The 22,920-nt window shown below is 55.4% G+C and overlaps 1 protein-coding gene across 4 annotated transcripts; it reads right to left on the bottom strand.

Annotated features, from left to right (window-relative positions):
• Positions 1-5,929: 5,929 nt before the first annotated feature.
• Positions 5,930-20,138, bottom strand: PGPEP1 (pyroglutamyl-peptidase I). Of its 4 annotated transcripts, none has more exons than XM_084760110.1 (5): positions 20,017-20,138; positions 17,493-17,545; positions 11,817-11,933; positions 11,275-11,507; positions 5,930-10,747 (listed from the first exon to the last, which is right to left on the bottom strand). In XM_084760110.1, the coding sequence occupies exons 1-5, from the start codon at positions 20,048-20,050 to the stop codon at positions 10,555-10,557; spliced, it is 630 nt and encodes a 209-aa protein (XP_084616236.1). In that variant the 5' UTR covers positions 20,051-20,138; the 3' UTR covers positions 5,930-10,554. The 4 variants fall into 4 exon arrangements, with proteins under 4 accessions (XP_084616236.1, XP_084616238.1, XP_084616239.1 ...); XM_084760112.1 differs by having other exon boundaries at positions 11,275-11,393; XM_084760111.1 differs by lacking the exon at positions 5,930-10,747 and adding an exon at positions 10,975-11,037 and having other exon boundaries at positions 11,190-11,507.
• Between the last annotated feature and the right edge of the window lie 2,782 nt (positions 20,139-22,920).

Below are 22,920 nucleotides of genomic sequence, written 5' to 3'. Positions count from 1 at the left end.
TCACAGCTCAGGAGAGTGCTCACAGCTCAGGGGAGTGCTCACAGCTCAGTGGAGTGCTCACAGCTCAGGAGAGTGCTCACAACTCAGGAGAGTGCTCACAGCTCAGGAGAGTGCTCACAACTCAGGAGAGTGCTCACAGCTCAGTGGAGTGCTCACAGCTCAGTGGAGTGCTCACAGCTCAGTGGAGTGCTCACAGCTCAGGAGAGTGCTCACAGCTCAGGAGAGTGCTCACAACTCAGGAGAGTGCTCACAGCTCAGGAGAGTGCTCACAACTCAGGAGAGTGCTCACAGCTCAGTGGAGTGCTCACAGCTCAGTGGAGTGCTCACAGCTCAGGAGAGTGCTCACAGCTCAGGAGAGTGCTCACAGCTCAGTAGAGTGCTCACAGCTCAGTGGAGTGCTCACAGCTCAGTGGAGTGCTCACAGCTCAGGAGAGTGCTCACAGCTCAGGAGAGTGCTCACAGCTCAGTGGAGTGCTCACAGCTCAGGAGAGTGCTCACATTAACTTCAAGGGCAGCCTGTGCTACATGAGAACTTGTCTCACAAAACAAAAATGTTGAATTTCAAAAAGTGTATTTACTGTAGCCAGAAAGATGGCGCAGCACTTACGTGAGCTCACAGCTCCCTAGACACCCAAATTCAGCCCCCATCGGCTGGCTGGTCAGGTGGCCGCCATAACTCCAGCCCCAGTGGACCTAGCGCCCGCCCACAACCTCTGGAGGGACTCACACATACACAGAATTACAAACAGAATGGGTCTCTTTCTAAAGTCTTGAGGTCTGTAACAAAGAGCTAGAATCACTAATCAAGAATCTCTCAGACCTGGCGCAGTGGCGCCCGCCTTTAATCCCAACACTTGGGAGGCAGAGGCAGGCGGATCTCTGTGAGTTCGAGGCCAGCCTGGTCTACAAAGGGAGATCTAGGACAGCCAAGGCTACACAGAGAAACCTTGTCTTGAAAAAACAAACAAACAAACAAACAAATAAATAAAAATCCCAAACAGAAACTGTTTGCTGTTGAACTCTACAAAACTTTTTTGGAAGAACTAATGCCCGTGCTTTTTCCGCCCTCTCTCCAGAGGCAGCACCGACATATTCTTTATTTCGTTTTCTATGAGACAGGGTTTCACCAAGTAGCCCAGTCGGATTTAGAACTAATCATCCTCCTGCCTCAGCCTCCCGTGAGGTCACTGGTGTGGGCTGCCATGATTGCACTTATTCTCATGCTAGAAAAGGCACGGGGTGGCATGGAGCTGTGGACCAGCACCCCCATCCGTATGAATGCAAACCCCCCTAACTCAGCCGCCAGCACACCGCAGCAACCCCCCCAACCCAGCCGCCAGCACACCGCAGTGACCCCCTAACTCAGCCGCCAGCACACCGCAGCAACCCCCCAACCCAGCCCCAGCACACCGCAGCAACCCCCCCAACCCAGCCGCCAGCACACCGCAGCGACCCCCCAACCCAGCAGCCAGCACACCGCAGCGACCCCCCAACCCAGCCCCAGCACACCGCAGCGACCCCCCAACCCAGCAGCCAGCACACCGCAGCAACCCCCCTAACCCAGCCGCCAGCACACCGCAGCGACCCCCCAACCCAGCCCCAGCACACCGCAGTGACCCCCCAACCCAGCAGCCAGCACACCGCAGCGACCCCCCCAACCCAGCCGCCAGCACACCCACATTCAGCAGCTGGATTAGCCTGTGACCCAGTATCGGTCACCCCAGGAATTCAAGAGTGAGTCATTGTTGAAAAACGAATTCCGATAACGAGCCACGAATAACACGAAGCGAGAAAGCATGTGATCACCTTAACTGATGCAGAGAGGCAGGTCGTAAAATCCAAAATTGTTTCCTGTTTTAAAAAAGTACATTCAGTTGGGAAAAGAAGAAAGTCCCATTCATAGTGTAAAGCACACTTAAGTCACCTGGTGATAGTGGGTACTGACTCACCAGCACCTCACAAAGCAGAGTGCTTATAGCTCAGTTGTTAAAGTCCTTGTGACTCAGTTGTTAGAGTCCTTGTGACTTAGCTGTTAGGGTGCTTGTGACTCAGTTGGTAGAGTGCTTGTAGCTCAATTGGTACAGTGCTTGTAGCTCAGTTGATACAGTGCTTGTAGCTGAGTTACTAAAGTGCTTGCTTATTTCTCTGTTGCTACAGTACTTGTGGCTCAGTGGGTAGAGTGCTTGCCTGCATTAAGCCCTGGCGTCCATCCCCAGAGCTGCAGAAACCAGTCTTGGTGGCCACACCTGTCATCCCAGCAATTGAAAGGTGGATGCATGAAGGTCAGGAGTTCAAGGTCATCCTCAGCAACAGAGTGAGTTGTGGTCAGCTTGGGCTACATGAGACCCTGTCCCACAGAAGAAGAAAAAATATCTGAGAGGCCGTAAATGAAAGCCAGAGCCCCTGAAGGATTGTTTCCTCTGGAGGAAGAAGCGCTGTGACTCTTCGTCACCCTCACACGGAGCTTGATGCCTAAGCAACTGGACAAGAAAATAAACAGATACAACAGAACTGGAAAGGACGGGGCTCAGTCTTCATCCGCAAACTGTAGAAAACCCCGGGGGCTCCTCAATAGAAAATACTTATAAGTCACACGTCTTGTGTGGAATGTATTTTAAAAACCTCCGATTGCTCAGCAGAACGAGCACAAATAACGTCAGGACTGGAGCTAGAGAGACAGAGTGCAAGGACCCAGATGCCTGCCGCGGTGGCACGTCCCCAGCCCCTCACTGGAGGGATCCTAAGCAGAGCTCCACCCCTGAGCCACGCCCCCAGCCCCATTTTCAGAAGTTTTGTTTGAGTTAGCAAGTTAGTGTGTCTCATTGTGGTAGCCCTGGCTGGACTTGAACTCACAGAGATCAGCCATTCTTTCTTTCTTTTTTTTTTTTTCTTTTTTTTCTTTTTTGGTTTTTCAAGACAGGGTTTCTCTGTGTAGCCTTGGCTGTCCTGGACTCACTTTGTAGACCAGGCTGGCCTCGAACTCACAGCCATCCACCTGCCTCTGCCTCCCGAGTGCTGGGATTAAAGGTGTGCGCCACCACGCCCGGCCTGCCATTCTTTCATAATTTATCTGTTTTTACTTTATCTGCATTGGTGTTTTGCTTGCATGTATGTCTGTGTCGAATCTTGGATTTACAGACAGTTGTGACCTGCCACGTGGGTGCTGGGAATTGAACCTAGGTCCTCTGGAAAGCAGCCTGTGCTCTCAACCGCAGGAGCCACCAGTCCATCCCCCATTTTCAGAAGTTTTAAGTGACTGAGCGTCTGGTCAGTCTTTCCTTAGTCTCAGGAAATACACTGTTTACCTCATCTCTGTTTACTCTCTTTGCTGAAACAAACTCCCTAAAGACTGCTGCTCCGTGGCCTTGCTCCTGTGGGCGGGGTTGAGTTCTCCAGCAGGGAGGGAGCTCAGGCATTGCCCATCCAACCCCTCGTCCCAACCCCGAGGTGGGGTGGCAGCTGGGAGTGACTCAGCCAGGACTCCTCCGGAAAGTGTCAGCTGAGCCTCTGCAGGTCCACACGTGCCTCCTGCGGGAACCCTCAGCAAAGCAGGGCCCAACACCTGCCTGGACCCTGGTTCCCATGCCCGCCCCTGTGCTCTTGTACCCACCCTGTGCATTTATGAAGTGCCTGCTGGATGCGGGGCCCTGGGTAAACTCAGACATAAACCTCAACAGGCAGTTGTGTGTTCAGCAGTCACCAGGAGAAACTGAGGCCCACAGCTGGGCAGACCCTTACCTGGGTCACCTCACATCTTCACCTTGACTACCAGGGCTCTCTCTGCCCTCGGTGTCCTCATGGTAAAGAGGACACCATGAGCCGGGCGGTGGTGGCGCACGCCTTTAATCCCAGCACTTGGGAGGCAGAGGCAGGGGGATGGCTGTGAGTTCGAGGCCAGCCTGGTCTACAAAGTGAGTCCAGGACAGCCAAGGCTACACAGAGAGACCCTGTCTTGAAAAGAGAGAGAGAGAGAGGGAGAGAGAGAGAGAGAGAGAGAGGGAGAGAGAGAGAGAGCGCTCATACCATGAAGGCTGAGCAATCAGGAGCTCAAGGCCACCCTTAGCTATGTAGTGATTTGTAGGCTAGTCTGGGTTATGTGACCCTGGTCTCAAAACAAACACCAACAAAAATAATCAGAAGATGGAGTGATGGCTCAGTGGCTCACTGCTGCTCCTGTGGAGGACCCAGGATCAGTTCCCAGTGCCCACGTGTGGAATGACTGACAGGAATTGGTTCAGGACCCACAAAATCGAGTTCTTGGGACAAAGGAGGTTTGTCTGTCCCAACGGGCAGGGAATAAGAGACAAAGGCAGGAGACCAGGGACAAGGGGGGATGATTTATCCCATAGGACAAAGGGCTGCCTCAGGGTAGGGAAGGAGGTGACACAGGCCAATGCCGGTTTATACAGGTAAGATGGGGAACCCCGTGTTAGGACCAGGTGTCAAATTTTAACTGGGCACGTTAATTAGGGAGCCAAAGGGGACTTTTGATTACTGGACTTCAATACTTTGATAGCTGGTTCTTGGCAGTCATAGTCAGCCTCAGGAGGAGGAAGTGGCCAAGTAAGGGAACAGACCTTCGGGGCCAGCTCTGTTTTGTTTTGTGGTTTTTCAAGACCAGGTTTCTCCCTGTCAGCTCTGGCTGTCCTGGATTCACTTTGTAGACCAGGCTGGCCTCAAACTCACAGAGATGCGCCTGCCTCCGCCTCCCAGGTGCTGGGATTAAAGGCGTGCGCCACCACCGCCAGCTCAGTGTAACGGTTTTTAAGCAGGCAGAGGGAACCGGGCAGGAGAGCAAGGCCAGCCATGCTCCCAAGATTTATTCCATATGGAAAAAAGAGCAAAGAGGCCCAGAGCACCCCAAGCCCTTCTCCTAGGTTTACGGTTAAGCACAGATCAAGAGTGGACAGGAAAGCCGGGCATGGTGGGGCACACCTTTAATCCCAGCACTCGGGAGGCAGAGGCAGGTGGATCACTGTGAGTTCGAGGCCAGCCTGGTCTACAAAGAGAGTCCAAGACAGCCAGGGCTAACATGGAGAAACCCTGTCTCAAAAAACAAAAAAACAAAACAAAAAAGAGTGGGCGCGACCACAGGCAGCGGTCCTCCGTCCATCACCTCGCCTGACAGGATGCGGAACTGTGTGGAGTCTTGCCAGAGGTAAGTAAAGCTCCCGCTTTGGCTGCGGTGCTTTCAGCCCCCTCCTTGCAGCATGAGACTCCTGGGGAAATCCTAACGTCTTGGGGTCCCCCGTTTCATATTCTGATAGGGGAGGGAAGGGCACAGGTGTCCTTTAGGAATCTGCAACTCTGCCTGGGTGTTACCCTGGCCCGTAAAGTTTTTGGCCGGTGTCCCCTGCTCCCACAGCTGGAAATGTCACCAGGCCCCCCTGCAAACCCACCGCCAGAACAGCCACATCCCGTGTCCCCACCACGGAGTGTTAGCTTATGATTTCCTGTTACTATAAAAGGTTCCAGCGCGTGACAGGAATCCGTGTTCCCAGGTCAGGGTCACAAGCTCTCGCTTGGGAAGACACCATCCCATTTCTTCCTTCTTGTCACGCCAAGGTTGTTATCTGACCGAGGAAATTGGGGCCCTGTGGGGCCCCGGGTGGGACTATAGGAGACGGGAGGCTGAGGCGGGGCTACCACTCCGAGGTTTTCCAGATCCTTAGAATAAAGCCGGGCCCCAGGCGAGCCTGTGTGAGACGTGAGGGGCGGGGGGGGGGGGGGGGGGGGCGGCGTCCATCCCAGTCTGCTCCTAAAAGTTACACGCGTTGATTTGCTCCTTTGATCCCAGACCCTCCAAGGCTGAGCCAAGACGACAGCTCCGCTCCGGCAGTTGGAGGCCAGCCTCATAAGCCACAATAGCAGGACCCCAGCTCCTTGAGCCTGGAGTGAGTCCCCAGTCGGCGACATTGGACACACAATAACGGGTTTCAACAACTTTATTGGTTTCTGGGCTAAAAGGGCGAGGTCTCCCAGAAAGCAGCCTGGCCGACCTTCTCTTCCCGGGGGTTCCAGACACCCAGTGGGGGCGCTCGGCAGGAGCTCTGGGGTCAAAGAGAAGGCACGCTGGGCTACAGGAGCCTCAGAGGACCGGACAGCCCCCCATCAAGAGAATAAAACACCTGAGGTACTAAGAGGGTCCCCTAAACCAGCCATAACCCTAATCCTAGGTAGGCCAAACAGGAAGCACTTCTTAAGGTGTGGCTGTGGCAGCTGTGGGCAGGGTCACCCCAGGCCTTGGGGGCGAAGAGCCTGGTGCCACCCAGCATTAGTGAAACCTATTTTTTTTTTTAAAAAAGGGCAGGGTGTGGCGGGGGGAGGGGCAAAGAGGCTTCAAGGGCTACAGAATGAACCAAAAAAATTAAAAGGAAAAAGCGACCTCCACATCCAGCTTTCTGTGAGTGTGAAAGCCGGAGCCAGCCGCAGTGTGACAGGGAACCCTGATGCCTGGCTCCTTCCCACAGGCAGGAATGCCCCTGCCTCCCACAGCAGGGGAGGGGAAAGTGTTTACGAAGCTATGCAGGGTCTCTACCTGTCTCATTTTTCAAGATTTATTTTACTCTTAATTCTGTTTCTGTGAGGCTGCCGCCATGTCTGGGGAAACCAGGAGGAGGTGCTTGGTCCCCTCGAGCAGGAGTCATGGCACATGTGAGCCACCTGGTGTGGGTGCTGGGGACGGAGCTCAAGTCCTCTGCAGGAGCAGCCGGGGGTCGTTTTGTAGGCCTGTGACGTGCACACGCGCCGTGACAAGTTTAGAGGGCAGAAGATAGCTTTGTGGGTCAGTCTCTCCTTCCACCTTCTGAATCTCGGGGATCAAACCCAACTTTTAGGTTTGGTGGCAACTTAGTGTCCACTAAGCCAACCTGCCCAGCCTTCTTTCTTACTCTCTTACTGGTTGTTTTTCAAAACAGGGTTTCTCTGCGTAGCCTTGGCTGTCCTGAACTTGCTTTGTAGACCAGGCTGGCCTTGAACTCACAGCCATCCACCTGCCTCTGCCTCCCAAGTGCTAGGATTAAAAGCGTGCGCCACCACCGCCCGGCTCTTATTCTCTTCTTGATGGTCTTTTTAAAAAGCAGTCTCCTGTAGTCCGGCCTCTGACTTGCTATGTGCGGGAGGTTGGCCTTGAACTCCTCATTCTCCTGCCTCCAGTGCCCAGATTGTGTGCCAGACACCATCTGTACACCCTGAAGATCCTGGCACGGAGGTGGTGACCAGTGTTCCTTAACTGGGGGACAGGCACTGCCATTAGCGCCACTTAGGATTTGCCTTTTCAATCCCAGACACCGAGCTGGGTTCCTCCTCCTACCGTGGTGTGCCCTGATCTCTAGCCCAGACACTATGCTTGGGGAGGGGGGCACGTTTCACCTAACATAGACCCCCTCCTCTTTTCTCCCCCTGCCTGTGGATGCAGAGATGGCGAGCTGCAGGGGGCGACCTGGGTCTGCATTTGGCCTGCTAGCAGCACTCCCACAGGAGCCCGATGGGGCCCTTGCTCTTTCTCTCAAGGCTGAGTGTGTGGTGAATAAGGCTTTGTCTCTTCTGTTCCCAGAGGGACTTCTGGGCTCAGACACTCCGAGGGGTAGGGAGGTCAGCGCCGTCTAGACAGAGGGAGGGAAGGGGCAGGGAGGAGGCGCTTTCCCTGCACACAAGCGAGGTCACCCTCGGGGCGAGGGCACAAGCGGGCCTGTGCACACAGCAGCTGGCCTGGCTTCCAGCCCAAACTTCTCACACAAAAGCACCTTGAATCTGCTTTTCCATCGCTCCCCCCGGTCCGCCCCCCCCCCGCCGGCCTCCCTTTCCTGAAGGTTTTCATGCCAGCCATGAGCAGAGTGGAAGGTGAGCTTCACCATTTTCGGGATGGGGGAGGCTGAAGAAATTTAAGGTCGCCCTCGGCAACAACCTGAGTGTGAAGCCAGGCTGGGCTACACAAGACCCTACCTCAAAATAAAAGAAAAAAGAAAAAAAAATTTTTTTTCAAAAGATCTGGGCCCCATTGTGGTGGGTGACCCAGTCTCAGCTCCCTGCAGCCTCAGGGACACTGGAAGGGCCCAGGGACACAACCTGTTGGTCTGAAAGCTACATTCCCTCACCAAGCTGACAGCGCAACTCAGACACTTCCTCATGCTGGCCGAGATCGCAGACACCACCATCTATGTCGCTACATGCGTCCCTGGCTTCAACCCTGTCCAGCATTACTTCTCTTCAATCACCACCGGCCCGGCCTGGCGGTCTCCTTACCTTCACTTCAGTAAGAGCCCCGCCCAGGCCCCGCCCACCGGAGCTCCGCCCACAGGACCACCCGCAGCCCCGCCCACTCGAATCTTCTTACCTAAAGTGAGAATGAATGGGATACGCAGCAGACCTGGTCCTCAAGGGTCAATGTGGCCAGCCTAGGCCGCCACCTGGCAACTATAGACATCCTCCCCCATGAAGAAACAAGGGAGAAAAATAAAAAATGCTTGGGCCAGGGAAGGGGGTGTTTAATGGATGCCTAAAGATATAAATTGGAGACCAGCGCCAGGTCCTGGACCCCTCAGCTCAGCAGTGGGAAATGGAAAGCCGCACACACAGCCTCTAGGGTGACCACGGAAGGGCGCAATGCTCCTGGTGCGGGGGCTGTGTTTTCCCATGCCCACCCCCCTTACCCCCTTCCGGGGTCCTGCCTGCAGCGGCTCTGAGGAATTTGAAAGAGGCACTCAGACAACGTGCTAGACACGGGGCACGCCTGAGGTAGGAGGGTTGCCACAAGTTGGAAGGCCAGCCTGAGCTACGGAGTTCAGGTAGAGACACCCTGCCTCAAAACACAAACATCGAGCAAAGCCGCAGGAACAGAAACTGCATGCAGGAGGATCCAAAGGTCTACGGGATGTCTCAAAGGCCCAGTGCTTGGGAGGATCCGTTACTCCTGAGCCCCCATCCACAGAAGAGCCACGCTTGTGCTCAGCCAGGAAGTGGGGGTGGGGGTGGGGATCAGCTTCTCCCTCTGGGAGGGGCTGCAGAGCCCTGGTTATTTAAACAGCTGACCACACCCACAGTGTTTGCGGGGACAGCAATCCCCCCAGGGAACTCGCACCCTTGAGATTTGGAAGGAATGCCAAGGAGAAGGCGTCTTGAGGAGCAAGGGACGTTTGAGCTTAAAAGTAGCCGGGCCGGCAGGCATGGCGTCAGCCCTGCACTGGGCAGTCCGAGGTAGGAGGGTCAGGAGTTCGAGGTCAGCCTCACCTACACAGTGACTTGGAGGCTAGCCTGGGCTACATGAAACCTGTTTCACAAACAACAAAAAGACCCAGAGATGAGAAGTCCCTCCCCCCCTTGCCCCAGAATCAAGAGCTAGCCAATCGCACTTGGGGACGGTGAGGCATCCCTCCACAAAACAGAAGGTGCCGTCCAAAATGTACATGGCTTGTGGTGGCAGGGACTGAACTTTGTCTTGGACAGATCCAACCCCAGTGGACAGCCCCTCCCCCAGCATGAAAGTTCAAAGTCAGCCGGAGACAAAGGCTGGCTGGAGTCCCAGGCACACTTCCAAACACAGTTCACGGTGTCCCTGTGGCTGACACAACATGCAGGGACATGCCTGGGCACCACAGCTTCTGGTCCCAGGTCCCCAAGGGGACACTAGAAGTTGTCTATTGGAGAAAATCCACAGATGCCAGGTGACGGTTCACACTGTGAGGGTCCCAGGTGGGCCACGTGTGGTGGCACTTAGGAAGTCGAGGAGGGAGGGATCAGGAGTTCAGATAAGGCCAACCTGGATTACAGAATAAGTTCAAATGGCCAGCCTGGGCTACCTGAGTCCCTGTCCCAAAAAACCGACAACAAACATTCTAAATTTTAGAGTAGAAAAAAGAATAAAAAATAATAAAAATAAAACAAAAGAAGAAAGGTCACAGCAGGGTCAGCTCCCCACAGGCACCAGAGGCCACTCTGGCCAGGCCCTTGGTGGCCTAGCAGTCCGCTCTTCCGAGCAAAGGAGACCCACTATGGGGACCCAACGTATGATGGTATTTTCAGGGCAGAAGGCAAAAAGAGGCCCCGGGAGAAAGAAAAGACAGTTGTTGGATCCGCCTGAAGTTTTAACAATGGAAATATAAATTACTCTGTTCCCTAATCTAGACTGGAGAGGTGGGGGACACGGGGACACGGGGACACGGGGACAGACAGAGACAGAGAGAGGAGAGAAAAGGCAGCCAAGTCCCAGGTGGCTTTGCCAGGGACGTCCAGGGTTTAGGGACATGGAGTAGAGCCAAACTCCTTGACAATAGTTTGTGAGACCCCGGCCACAGGGGACTCTCCAACATCCACAGACCTGGAAAAGCAGAGTGTGTCAGGGTCACGATCGCGGCATGGCAGGTGGTGTGGGGCACCAGTCTCTGGCCATCTTGCCCTGGCCCTGGCCTCCCGTCACAGCAGCTGTGTCCCCCGACAGAGGGCTCTCCATCCACCGGCCCTGTGGTCCAGCAGCAGGAGAGCAGATGTACGTAGGAGTCGGGACCTTCCACGAGCCCAGCTGTGTCCTCTCTCATGGCCCCCAGGTGTGCTTGGCTATCAGCGCTCATGACAACAGCTGATGTCGCCCTCGGCCTGCTCCAGGACGCCCAGCATCTCCTCAATGATGGCCCGCAGTGCCCGGCCGAGCTGGTTGGCGTTGTAGGGCTTGCCCAGCGGGGGCACGTGGACAAAAGCTGAGCGGCCTCGGCCCTGGTACAGCGAGGTGTAATAGGTGAAGTCACAGAGGTACCTGGGGGGGAGGACAGACTGTGGTCACAGAGCCGGTCTCAGGCCAAGGCCACCCCACTCGCTGCAGAGTCTTCCAGAGCCTGTGCTAGGTGCGCAATGGGAGGTGTGGGGGGCGGAATCGAAGGGTCAGAGGAATGTGGAGGACCCTGGCAGCTTTCTGTTTCCTTGTTTGTTTCTTTTTCTTTTTTCTTTTTTTGGTTTTTCGAGACAGGGTTTCTCTGTGTAGCCTTGGCTGTCCTGAAACTAGCTCTGTAGATAGACCAGGCTGGCCTGGAACTCATGGAGGTTCACCTGCCTCTGCCACCCGAGTGCTGGGATTAAAGGCGTGCGCCACCACCGGCCGGCCTTCTAAACACTTATTTTTGCTAGGCATGATGGCGCACACCTTTAACCCCAGCACTCAGGAGGCAGAGGCAGGTGGATGTCTGGACTGAGGAGGACACCTGCTGTTCCACCCCGAGCCTCACTGCTGCGGGTGGACGGGAGGGGGTGGCGGGGGGGAACCCCATGGGGTGCCCCGAAGCCCACCTGCCAGCATCCTGGGAGATGGTGACAGACACGTCCAGCCCCAGCGTGGTCACCCGTTTACACACAGCATCCATGTCGATGATGGAGTCGATGCTCTCGGGGCCGTCCTCCACACAGCACTGCGAGCCGGGGCAGAAGCGACAGTTATCCAGCCCTTTGTAGCCTTTGTTGTGTCCACATTTCTCCAGTGTCACTGTGGTGGCCATGCCTGACACCCCGACATGTACCACCAGCTGGGGACAGAGGAGGGGCGGGGCTTAGCAGGAGCAGACACCCACCCGTACAGAGAACGAAAACCCAGCGAGTCTTGTTTGTTGTTGACACAGAAAGAGCTGTGGACGCTTCCACAGCCGAAGCCGGGCTGCGTCTCTCTCTCTCCTGGCGGCCTGTCTGCGTCCCGCCACGGTGACCCTGGGAGACTGAGCTCGGCCCCCGCCCCAAGTCAGACACTGGCTTTTATGGGCGGCGCTGGCCACCGGCTGCCTAGCAGTGACAGCAGCGGCTAAGCTGGTTGGGGCGGGAAGCGCCCTGCGCCTGCTCACCTGGGGGCTGTGCTTCTCCCACAGCGCGGGGATGAGCCTCTGCACGGTCTGGTACTCCACGGGGATCTCGTACACGTGCAGGTCCACGCTGTCCCCGAGGCCCAGCTTCTCCAGTTCCTGGGACAGAAGACAGGGGGTGTGAGAACAAACATGGGGGGCCGCAAAGACCTCCAGACAGCTCCGCAGATGGGGTATACGCAGGCTGGTCACCCCAGTGCTTGGGCGACGGCGGCAGGATCAGGAGTTTGAGGTCATCTTCAGCTACATAGAAAAACCGGAGGCAGGGAGGCAGAGGCAGGCAGATCGCTGTGAGTTCGAGTCCAGCCTGGTCTACAGAGTGAGTCCAGGACAGCCAAGGCTACACAGAGAGACCCTGTCTCGAAAAACCAAATAAAAAAAAGAAAGAAAGAAAGAAAACCAAAGGCAGCCTAGGCTACACGAGAGGCCCCCACCTCAAAAAAAGGTACTGACCGAGCACTGGAGGCCAGCAGTGGCCTGAGCACCGCAGGGGCTGCTGGGAAATGCCTTGCTGCTGGAGCCTAGGGTCTTCAGAGACCCGGAAGCACCCGCTGGCCCGGGAGGACCCCTATTCATCCATTTCTGCAGCGGTAACACAGTAGGTCAGCAGGTTAAGCCTGGTATCACTGTCCTATTCCTGAGGTGCCTCAACACTTGAGAAACTGAGGCAGGAGGATTACTCCTACATTAAGGCCAGCCTCCTCCTCTACAAATTGGATTCTAGCCTGGGTTACATAGTGTCTGAGACCCTGTCTCATACAAATAAGAAACAAAACCAAAAGAAGTTTGGGGCTGAAGCTCAGCTGGTAGAGTGCTTGTAGCTCAGTGGGTAGAGTGCTTGTGGCTCAGTGAGTAGAGTGCTTGTGGCTCAGTGGGTAGAGGGCTCGTAGCTCAGTGGCAAGAGTGCTTGCCTAGCATGCAGGGAAGCCCTAGGTTCCATCCCCAGCACCACATAAACCAGGTGTGGTGGTGCATGCTTGTTACCCCAAACACTTGAGAGGTGGAGGCAGGGAGAGTTCAGGAAGACCCTGACTCAAAAAACAAACATGATAAACTCAAACAAAACACCTGAAGGAACTGAAAACCAACAAGACTAGTTTCTTCCGGACTATGCTGGGGCAGGGAAAGTTCGCCACCTGCTGGGTGAGCAGGGAAGGGGCGAAGGGCAAGCTGTCACCATGGCAACTGCATTTGATGGGCTTTCCAACATCACTGGTTTCAAAGTAGGAAAGCAAGCAAACACACACACACACACACACACACACACACACACACACACACACACACACCCGGCAGAGCAGGTGGTGTCTCTGGCATTCAAGAGACTGAGGCAAGGAGATTGCTCTGAGTTCCAGGAAAACCTGGACTTGCCTCAAAAATCAAAATGAGGGCCGAGCAGACAGCTCAGAGGGCAAGACACCCTTGCAACTCTCCCAGAGGGCCTGGGTTCAGCGCCTCACAGCCGTGGCAGCTGGCTCCCATCCCCTGTAACTCCAGCTCCAAGGGAGCCCCGGGCTCTGCCCTCACGTACACATGCTGCCCCCCAGCAGTCGTTCACAATGCATACTTAGAATAAATCTAATTTTAAAAATCAAAATAAAACAAAAGGACAGGCCTGGCATAACATTCCGTCACCCACAGGGATGCGGAGGTGAAGGCGGGAGGGTCAGGAGTTCAGGGTCAGCCTGGGCTATATAGTGAGTGAGGTGGAGGGCCAGACTGAGCTACAGAGTGAGTTCCAGGACACCCAGGGTTACACAGAGGGACCATCTCTAAAAAAGCAGCAAACAAACTAATGAACAATGACTAAAGTAACACACCCAACACACCACACTGCAGCCTCTCGCCCCAGACCCGTTCTCAGGGTTTGCCCATGAGGCCTGGCCGTGCCCAGTCTGTGGGCAGTGATTGAGTCGGGTTGTAGATATGTGTTTAGGAGAAGCAGGAGGGGCTTCCAGGGCCCAGGCACCAGGAGGAGAAGCCACCATGGTTCACCAACGTCACAACTCTTCAAAGTGTGCTCTCAGGAGAGGACAAGGCCACCCCACCCATCGGCACACACATCAAGCCACCGCGGGTGACAAACACTGGGGACTGGGTTTTGAAGCCGTCTCTGCACACACCCGCCATGCCTGCACTGGTGCCTGAGACAGGGAAACAGGGTGTGGTCCATCCTGGGCTACCGAGTGACTATGTCCTATGCCACCTAGGCCTCCTAATCCTCCTGCCTCTGCCACCTTGTGCTGAGACAGCAGCAGTGTGCCACCACACCCTGGTTATCTCAGCTCCCCGAGAACAAATGTGATGGCACCGGGGTCCTCGGAAGCCTGTTAACCCTGCTGTGAACGGCTGCCCAGCCTACAGAGGCTCCTCGTGCAGTTTCCCCACAGGATCCACACTGTTCCCAACGGTAGCCCAAAGCAAGATGGACGGACAGACACATGACAGGATATTAACAAAGGTGACAGTGAGTTTGAGGCTAGCCTGGGCTACTTGAGACCCTGCCTCAAAACACAAAATGCCGGGCGCGGTGGTGCACACATTTAATCCTAGCACACAGGAGACGGGCAGAAAGAATCTCTGAGTTCAAGATCAACCTGGTCTACACAGAGAAACCATGTCTCAAAAAGCGGACAGGAGACACCCAGGTTTGCCTGGGCGGTAGGAGCTCGCCCTCCGGGGGCAGCACTCAGGGATGGTCGGGATGAGCAGCCTGGAACCTGGGGCCCTGAGCCTCCAGCAGACTCAGCCCTTTCTGTGGGGACTCTGTGCCTGAGAAGGACAGTGTTATGGGGACAGAAATGCAGGTGGCAGAGGAGAGATAAACATGTTTTTTGTTTAGGTCATAAGTGGGGGATGAGAAAAAGACTAGTGAGAGAGCAGGTGATGTTTATCTCCTTAGAAGTCGAACCACCGTGTGGGGGAGATTGGTTGTTAATCAGCTGAAAAACATGCTTGAACAAATTCTGAGAGGAGGTATAAATGTGAGCCAAAACCAGGAGGCGGGGCCTTTGGAGACTTGGGATAGTTTAGGCTGTTCATTGCTCCACTTCGAGACGCTCCTAGAGAGAACTGCTCGAGGGAAGGCTTTGGGGCTCTGGCTCCTGCAGAGGCTCCAGGTTCTGGTTACTCCAGGTTCCAGCAGAAGAAATCCTGCTGATTAAGCAAGGAGAATCGTTCCTCAGAGCTGATATCCTTACGGTTTTATTATTGTATTCTTTAATCTCCTTTTCCTATTGTTTAGATTAGTCAAGTTATAAGTGAGATACTCTCGGTTAATAAGTTTGTAATAAAATATATTTGTTAAGAAAATTGAGCCAGCCGGGCGTGGTGGCGCACGTCTTTAATCCCAGCACTCGGGAGGCAGAGGCAGTTGGATCACTGTGAGTTAGAGGCCAGCCTGGTCTACAAAGCGAGTCCAGGACAGCCAAGGCTACACAGAGAAACCCTGTCTCAAAAAAAAAAAAAAAAAAGAAAAGAAAAGAAAGAAAGAAAATTGAGCCTAGCTGGGCGTGGTGGCGCATGCCTTTAATCTCAGCAATTGGGAGGCAGAGGCAGGAGGATCGCTGTGAGTTCGAGGCCAGCCTGGTCTATAAAGCGAGTCCAGGACAGCCCAGACTGATATAGAAAAACCCTGTCTCAAAAAACCAAAGAGACAAGAAAAAGAAAAAGAAAAAAAAAGAAGAAAGAAAGAAAATTGAGCCTACAAGGTGATGTCACCCTTTATCTGGCTCTGCCTTTTGCTCCTGGTCACATGGTTCCAGCTGTCCAGGGAGAAGGGGGCCGTGAACCCCAAACCCGACTCTGTGCATCCTGGCTCAGTGCCCAGCACCCTTCGAAGTGCCAGGCAGGGGGTGCAGCTGTGTCATTGTTCCGGGGCATCTACCTGAACAGTCTGTCACAAAAGCAGGCAGGACTGCATCTGACTGATTTCCTTGACTCTCCACAAAGCCCCTCTTTGTTTGCTGAGACCCTTAGCAGGTCTGTCTAGAGTCATGGGGGCAGTAATTATCCGAGGTTGTCACCAGGTCTGTAGCCCACTCGGGGACAGACTGTGCAGAGACAAGAAGCCAGAGCAGCCTGCCCAAAGCCTCCTGGGAAGCAGCCTTTCACCCCAGAAAATAAAGAAAAGTTGGGAGCGAGGGCACCCTCTGTGATCCCTACACTTGGGAAACTGAGGCAGGAGAATCACCTTCAGTTTGAGGCTAGCCAAGACTACAGAGTGAGGCTTTGTCTGAAAATTAATCAATTAACCAATCAACCAAAAGAAGGCGGTCCGATGGTGCCCACCTGACATCCCTGAGCTGGGGAGGCTGAGGCAGGAGGTCAGCCAGGATGAGACCTGTCTCAAAACTTAAAAACAAAAAAAAAGACAGTAAGGTCTGAGGAGACAGCCCAGCCTGACAACCCAGGATCTGGCCTGGGGACGCATGTGGTGGGAGGAAGGAAACTGGTCCAGCAAGCTGCCCCCTGCCCTCCACATGTGTGACGTTCCACACACACTATAAACAAATGCATAAATAATTTTTTTAAAAAAACATTTTTTTTCTGGGATAAGTTGAGGAGCAAGCAGCCTGGATCTCCGCACATCGCAGAGTTTCCCCTCGGAGCCCCAAAGCTCCAAGAGAATTCCCAGAGATTGTTTAATTGATTTTCCTGCCTATTTACATGCAGACGGTGGTGTCTGGGGCCCAGGAATCCAGACGCTGGCTTTGTGTCCACTGAGCCCGTGAAGCCTCCTGTCTGTAACTCTCACAAAGCCAGACACACAAGTCTTCAGAGACACACTGGTTCTTTTTGTCTGGGGCTCCAGGGAGCTGGTGTGCAAGCAGGGGCCCCCGGCCACACTCCCATCTGCAAGGTCCCGGGGACCTTGGGGTCCTCCATCCGGGCTGCAGAGCGCAGGTGGGGAAGGAAAGGGCGGCGGTGGTGAAGCGGCTGAGACTTCTGAGGTCTGCAGTGCGGGGAGGGGGGGACGCGGGAGTCTGAGGTGAAGAGAGGGGACCCTTAAATCACACAGCTAATGGGCTAAAATTAATCCAGGCCCGGCTGCCAGCTCTGCCAGCTGATTTATCGAAGAAGCAAACGTCTGTCTCTCTCGCCCCTCAATTGTTCCCTAGCCTGTCTGTCTGAATGTCCCATCTGGCCAGGAAACACAAGTTACTGGAGTCACTCCTAGGATGGGACTCTGGGAAGGGACACCGCCTGAGGCTCCCAGTGCAGAGGCTGAAGCTGAGGGTTGCTGCCCTTCAGGCTCCGCAGCAGCGCTGGCTCGGACACACTCCACCTTCCTCAAGATGGGTTTTAGCCAAGGGTCTCAGTGTGTAGCCCTGGCTGTCCTGGACCTCTCTCTCTGTAGAGCACTCTGGCCTTGGACACACAGATCTGACTTCCTGTGCCTCCGGAGTGCTGGGATTCAAGGTGTGTCCCACAACAGCAGGCCAATGGTAAAGCGAGATGTGGTTCCAGCACTCAGGGCTGAGGCAGGAGGATCAGGAGTTTAAAGTCAGCCAAGTTGACATCTTGGCTTAAAAGTAAGTTGTTTGTTTGTTTGTTTTTAAAGCAGCGAAGGATGAATTTACATCTGAGATGTTTGTTTGCAAACACATGGAAAGACACCCAGCTCCGGGCTGGGCCACCCCCCCAGATCAGAGTTACCTGGACAGCGATCCAGCTGGCATTCACAGTATGCTCCCCAAAAGGGCCAAACCCTGAAACAGGGAAAGAGATGTTACTCTCTCTTCCCACCGCAGAGTTCCAGAATCTTGTCCCTGACAGACCCCATCCGAGTTTCTCACCCAGCCCTTCCCGGATTGCCCCACTACGGGCCATGGCCTGCACTCGTGGAGTGCTGGGATGACGGGCACAGGCCACCATGCCTGGCTTGCTTGTCCCCCTTAGGACCTCACACCCGGGAGCACCCCCAGAGACAGGAGCCTCTCCGTCTTCACTGCTTTGTGCTTCAGCCAAGACTCACCCCACAGTTAGTTGCTTTTATCACTATCTGGCTCGGGCTGTCTCCCAGTGTTGCCACTACTTGATGGTTAGCTCCCTCCCAGACAGGGCTACCTGGACAGCTGGCTACTTCTGGTCAGTTCAACCTTCAGGCCCCATTTCTGATCCAGGTTAGGCTCCCTGAGGCATTGTGGCATTTGGCTTCGTCCCCTCTGAAGACAAGGCTTCAGGGCCTAACTGTCACGGGCAAGGACTGAGCAGAGAGAGCAAGCTACCTTGATCAGGCCACACAGCAAAGAGTGAAGAGGCTAAGTAAGATTCAAACCCTACTTAGATGAGCTGCGCTCTCTCTCACTCTCTCTCTCTCTCTTATTTTTAATTTCTTTTTTCGAGACAAGGTTTCTCTCTGTAGCCCTGGCTGTCCTGGACTCACTCTGTAGACCAGGCTGGCCTCGAACTCACAGAGAACCCCTGCCTCTGCCTCCCGAGTGCTGGGATTACAGGCATGCGCCACTGTGCCCAGCTGGTTTTCCTTTTTTGTCTCCTCGGTTTTTAATTTATTTTTTATTTTTATTTTTTTTATTTTTTATTTTTGGCAACTCAGTGGCTAGAGAGGGAGGCCAGCTCAGCTGGTTGCAGTGGCGCACGCCTTTAATCCCAGCACTCAGGAGGCAGAGGCAGGCGGATCTCTGAGAGGCCAGCCTGGTTTACAGGATAGCCTGGGCTATCCAGAGAAACCCTGTCTCAAAAAAACCAAAAGGAAAAAAGAAAAACCAAAAACAGCCCACTTGGCTCCTCACAATGGATGATGGGACTGCAGGTGTGTTTTCCACAGTACCCAGAGCCAGGAGCTGGGAGCTTCTTCAAAATAAATAAATAGAGCCAGAAAAATGCCTCAGTGAGTACAATGTTGAGACCTCCAGCCCCGTACACAAGGACAGTGTGGTGGCACACAGGCCGATCCCAGGGTGCGGTGGACCCGCAAATCTAGTCCAGCTGGCAGGCCAAGTGAGTCTCAGCCTTCCCAGTGCTGCCACCCTTTATTTTTTCCACTTCATAACTGTAATTTTGTAACTGTTACAGATAACAGATATCTGTGTTTCCCCATGGCCTTAGCTACTCACAAAGGGGTCAGGACCCGCAGGCCGAGAAAGACTGCCTGAATGCGTCCCAAATGAGAAAAAAACTCTCTTGGAACTGAGGCAGATGGAGCCTGATAGGTGACACCCAAGGCTGACCTCTGGCCTCTGTGAAAGCGCATGCGTGGACACGTGGACACACACACACACACACACACACACACACACACACACACACACACACACACTCCTAAGAACCTGGGTTAGAGCAACTCAGATGAAAAGGTCCCATCTGCTGCCCGCGTTAAGAGAGGGCCACCACACCTTCGGACAGCAGGTAGTGGGCACCTTGTCATGGTGGCATATGGTGGCACTTGGAAAGTTGATGCTGAACAATTACCCTGAATTTGTAGCCAGCCTGGGTCACAGAGTTAAAGCTCCAGGTCCATGGGGCAGAGCAACAGAATGCCACCAACGCTGCAGGGGGCCAGGGACACAGTCACTCACACCTGGCCCTCGGCAGGGAGCAGCTTTCTCCAGTTCCGAGGAATTACAGCCCCAACCTTCCTGTTACAAAACACCTGTAGGAGTTTTCCTGGCTCGCTCCCCCTGGACTCTCCAGGCAGAGGTTACGGAGGAGTGCCCTCCGTCCTCCAAGGCCTGGTGGAGTTGACTCCACCAAGCGGGCCCCAGGCTCAGTCTCAGGAAATAAGAACAGTTGGCTTCCGGGGGTGTTACTGACACTAGGAGCTGGGCTCAGGAGTCCCTGGGTCACTCTGGGGTCAGGTTGACGCAGGCCCCAAACCTGCCCCAAAGTGGGCTGCAGGCCCCCCAACAATGCAGGCTTGCCAGGAGCGGAGGCTGGGCGGATCGTGTGTCACCCGGACTTTTCCTGGCCGTAAACCCGCCTTTGTCCCAGGGGGGCAGCGGGTGCGAACAGGCCGGATCTCCGGAGGGGCGTGGAAGGGCTGCAGCGCGCGAGGGGACCTGTCTGCACCCCTGTCCCCGGGCACCCCTAACTCCCAGCCGCCGGACCCCAGACTTTTCAGATCGCCGGGACCAAACGGTGCTGTCGCCGGCGGCGACAACTGCAACGCTGAGGCTACAGCGAGCACCTGACCCGCCGCCCCCGGCCCGGCCGCACCTACCGGTCACCACCACCGCCTTCCGCGGCTGCTCCATGGCCGGACTCGCTCACCAGGACCGTGGCGGCGGGGACTGGAGCGGACTCCGACCCCCCGAACCCCGCCCGGCCGTCAAGTCCCGCCCCCCAACGCTGGGCCTGCGCGGCCACGCCCCGGCCACGCCCCCGAGCAGCTGTGCTGGCCCCCGCGCAGCCCGGCCGGTTCTGCCGAGCCCCAGGGCCGCCTCTACTCCCCAGACCCCCGAGGCCCCGCCACGCCGTTCGATGCCACGCCCCTTAAGGCCACACCCCCATCAGGCCCCGCCCCCAAGCTTCCTAAAGCCCCGCCTCCAGGTCCTGCTTGGGACAGTACGCGCTCCCAGCCACGCCCCTAAGCGCCACCACGCCCCGAGCCTTCCAAAGTCTCCCTCAGGCTGGGGTCACGCTCCAGGCCGGCCCCAACCCATCCGTGAGGCAACCGGGCCCCGGTCACGCACCCCAGTGCGCCCTCCCCAGTGCAGCTCCGCCCTGAGCCTTACAAAGCCCCTCCCCGGCCCTGTCCACGTCCCCACCTCCGACCCTGGCTAGCCCCGGCTCAGGCCACGCCCCCCAGAACTTCTCCCATCTCAAATCTAGACCCCGCCCCTAGCCCCGCCCCAAGCCCACCCACCCTGCGCAACGAGCCCCCCCACCCCATCCCCTTTCCCCATCAGCCGCTGAGATGCTAAGCGTGGATTCCGGGCCTCCGTCTAGGCTCCCGCCCCAGGCTACCCCCGCCCTGTCCCCGGTGGCCGCCGGGCGCTCACGCCTTCCTGGAGCCATGCCCCGCCCCAGGCACAGCCCGGCCCTGCCCAGCCCACTTGTTCCCCGGCAAGCCCACGCCCACCTTAATCCAGGACCCGCCTCCCTACTTGTTTTTCAGCTAGCTCCGCCTCAAGCCCCGCCTCCAACGTTTAAGGGGGCAATGGGCGCCTCTCCACCCTTCCCAGCCTCAGTTTCTCTTCCTGTATGAAGGGGACATTTAGCCGGGCGGTGGTGGCCTTTAATCCCAGCACAAGGAAGGCAGAGGCAGGCGGATCGCTGTGAGTTCGAGGCCAGCCTGGTCTACAAAGCGAGTCCAGGACAGCCAAGGCTACACCCAGGAACCCTATGTCCAAAACCCAAAACAAAAACAAAAAAACCCAGAAGGGGACCTTTACTACCTAGGGTTGTAGCCCCTTACAAGGGCTTCCCACTGAGCAGGAGCTGACCTTTTATTTATCACCATCCATTAAGCACCGACTGTATACCTACCTCTCAGAAAGGTCTGGACGGTGGAGGGCAGGGGGAAAGCTTTGATTCTGTTCTCTCATCACAATTTACAAACAAGGACACTGGGGTGGATCTGAGCGCTGCTCCCGCTGGGTCACTCCAGTAGGGGGCTGAGCGAAGCTCGCAGGAGGAAGGAAAGCCCACCCCTTCTGCTCGCTGCCAAGAGGCTAATTGGCCTCAGGGACCACTTCTTGAAAGCGGGTCTAGTGGCACCCAACCCCAGGGCTTTCGCTCAGCAGCACACCCGGTATTCACTGTCCCGACTTCCTCCTCCAGCGGGTCTTCTCCGACTGTCCCCTCCTTTCCAGCCCACCTGGACCCCTTTGGCTCTTCTTTTCCCTGGCTGTCCCCTCCTGCGGGTTTCTGTCCTCTGTGTTCTGCTCACCCATTCTCTCCCAGAAGCCCTAGTTTTCTAGTTTGTTTGTTTGTTTTTATCTTATTCCTCACTGTGGTGTGTGTGTCATTTCGTCTGCCTCAGAGGTTAGCCTCCCAGGGCAGGAGCTTCTGCTGAAGGGTAGCGTCTGACCTGGTGCCTGCACCACCACTCCGCACCTGGGACACCCCCCTGCCAACCCCGCATCATCTACTGTGATTTCTGCAAGACACCCAGAAAGAGAAAGCAGAGGCCCTGGCTGTGTCCCCAGAGGCAGGGTGGGGCCTAGGACCGAGCCCAGCGCATCATCATGAGCCACATCCAAGCAGCTGTGACCCCCATGTTCCAGGACACTGGGGGAGGACTGACTGCCTCCCCTGGACCGGCCAAGCACCCTTTCCCTGACCCCCCCACCCAGTGTTTAAACAGAGTATGCCTGTAGACTCAATTTTCTTAACCAGAATATTTTATTAACAACTTAGTGACCGAGCCTACGTCAATTATAACCCGATTAACCAAAACAGTAGGAAATGAGGATTAATGGACACAATAACAAAACCTTAAGGATATCAGTTCCGAGGAGTCGCAGAAAATCTTCCACTGGAACCTGGGGTAACCAGATCCCAGAGCCTCAGCAGGAGCTGGAGCTCTGAAGCCTTCCCTCGAGCGGTTTTCTCTAGGAGCGTCTTGAAGGGCAGCGATGAACAACCAAATCTATCCCAAGTCTCCAATCCACCCAGCCGCCAGTTCTGGCTCATTTATGTGTCTCCTCCCAGAGTCTGTTCACAGGATCTTTTCAGATGGCAGCAATTAAGCTCCTGCACGAGGTGGTTGCTCTTCTTGTGAATTAACATCACCTGTTCCCTCAAGAGACCGTTCCGATCCCACACTTGGGATCCTAAAGAACAGGGTTCTCTCCTTCACGTGTCGGCTCCACTGTGTGTTCTGAGGGAGCCTGAGGAGGCAGCAGTAGGCTGGACATGGCCAGGGCAGGGCACAGAGAATAGAGAACACAGAGCAGACACACACACACACACACACACGCACGCACGCACGCACGCACGCACACACACACACACACACACACACAGAGGGAGGGAGGGAGGGAAGGGGCTGAGCTAGAAGGGTCATAAAGAGGATGAGCAGCTGGGGGAGGGAGGAGGGAGGCTGTGAACTGGATGGAGTTCAGGGTGGGGAAGAAGGTGGGAAAGGCTGTGAAGTGTGTGACAGTTACCTGTGATCCTG

The sequence above is a fragment of the Acomys minous genome (assembly GCF_964271855.1).
Source record: "Acomys minous genome assembly, chromosome: 15".
Taxonomy (NCBI): domain Eukaryota; kingdom Metazoa; phylum Chordata; class Mammalia; order Rodentia; family Muridae; genus Acomys; species Acomys minous.
Note: the sequence above shows the minus strand (reverse complement) of the source record. Positions and strands in the feature narration are given on the sequence as shown.

Excerpts from the sequence above, each read along its gene's own strand:
- PGPEP1 (XM_084760110.1), bottom strand. The coding sequence starts at position 20,050 with ATGGAGCAGCCGCGGAAGGCGGTGGTGGTGACCG. Across the intron at positions 11,934-17,492 it reads CCAGCTGGATCGCTGTCCAG|GAACTGGAGAAGCTGGGCCT; the intron begins GTAACTCTGATC and ends CTTCTGTCCCAG. Across the intron at positions 11,508-11,816 it reads GGGAGAAGCACAGCCCCCAG|CTGGTGGTACATGTCGGGGT; the intron begins GTGAGCAGGCGC and ends CTCTGTCCCCAG.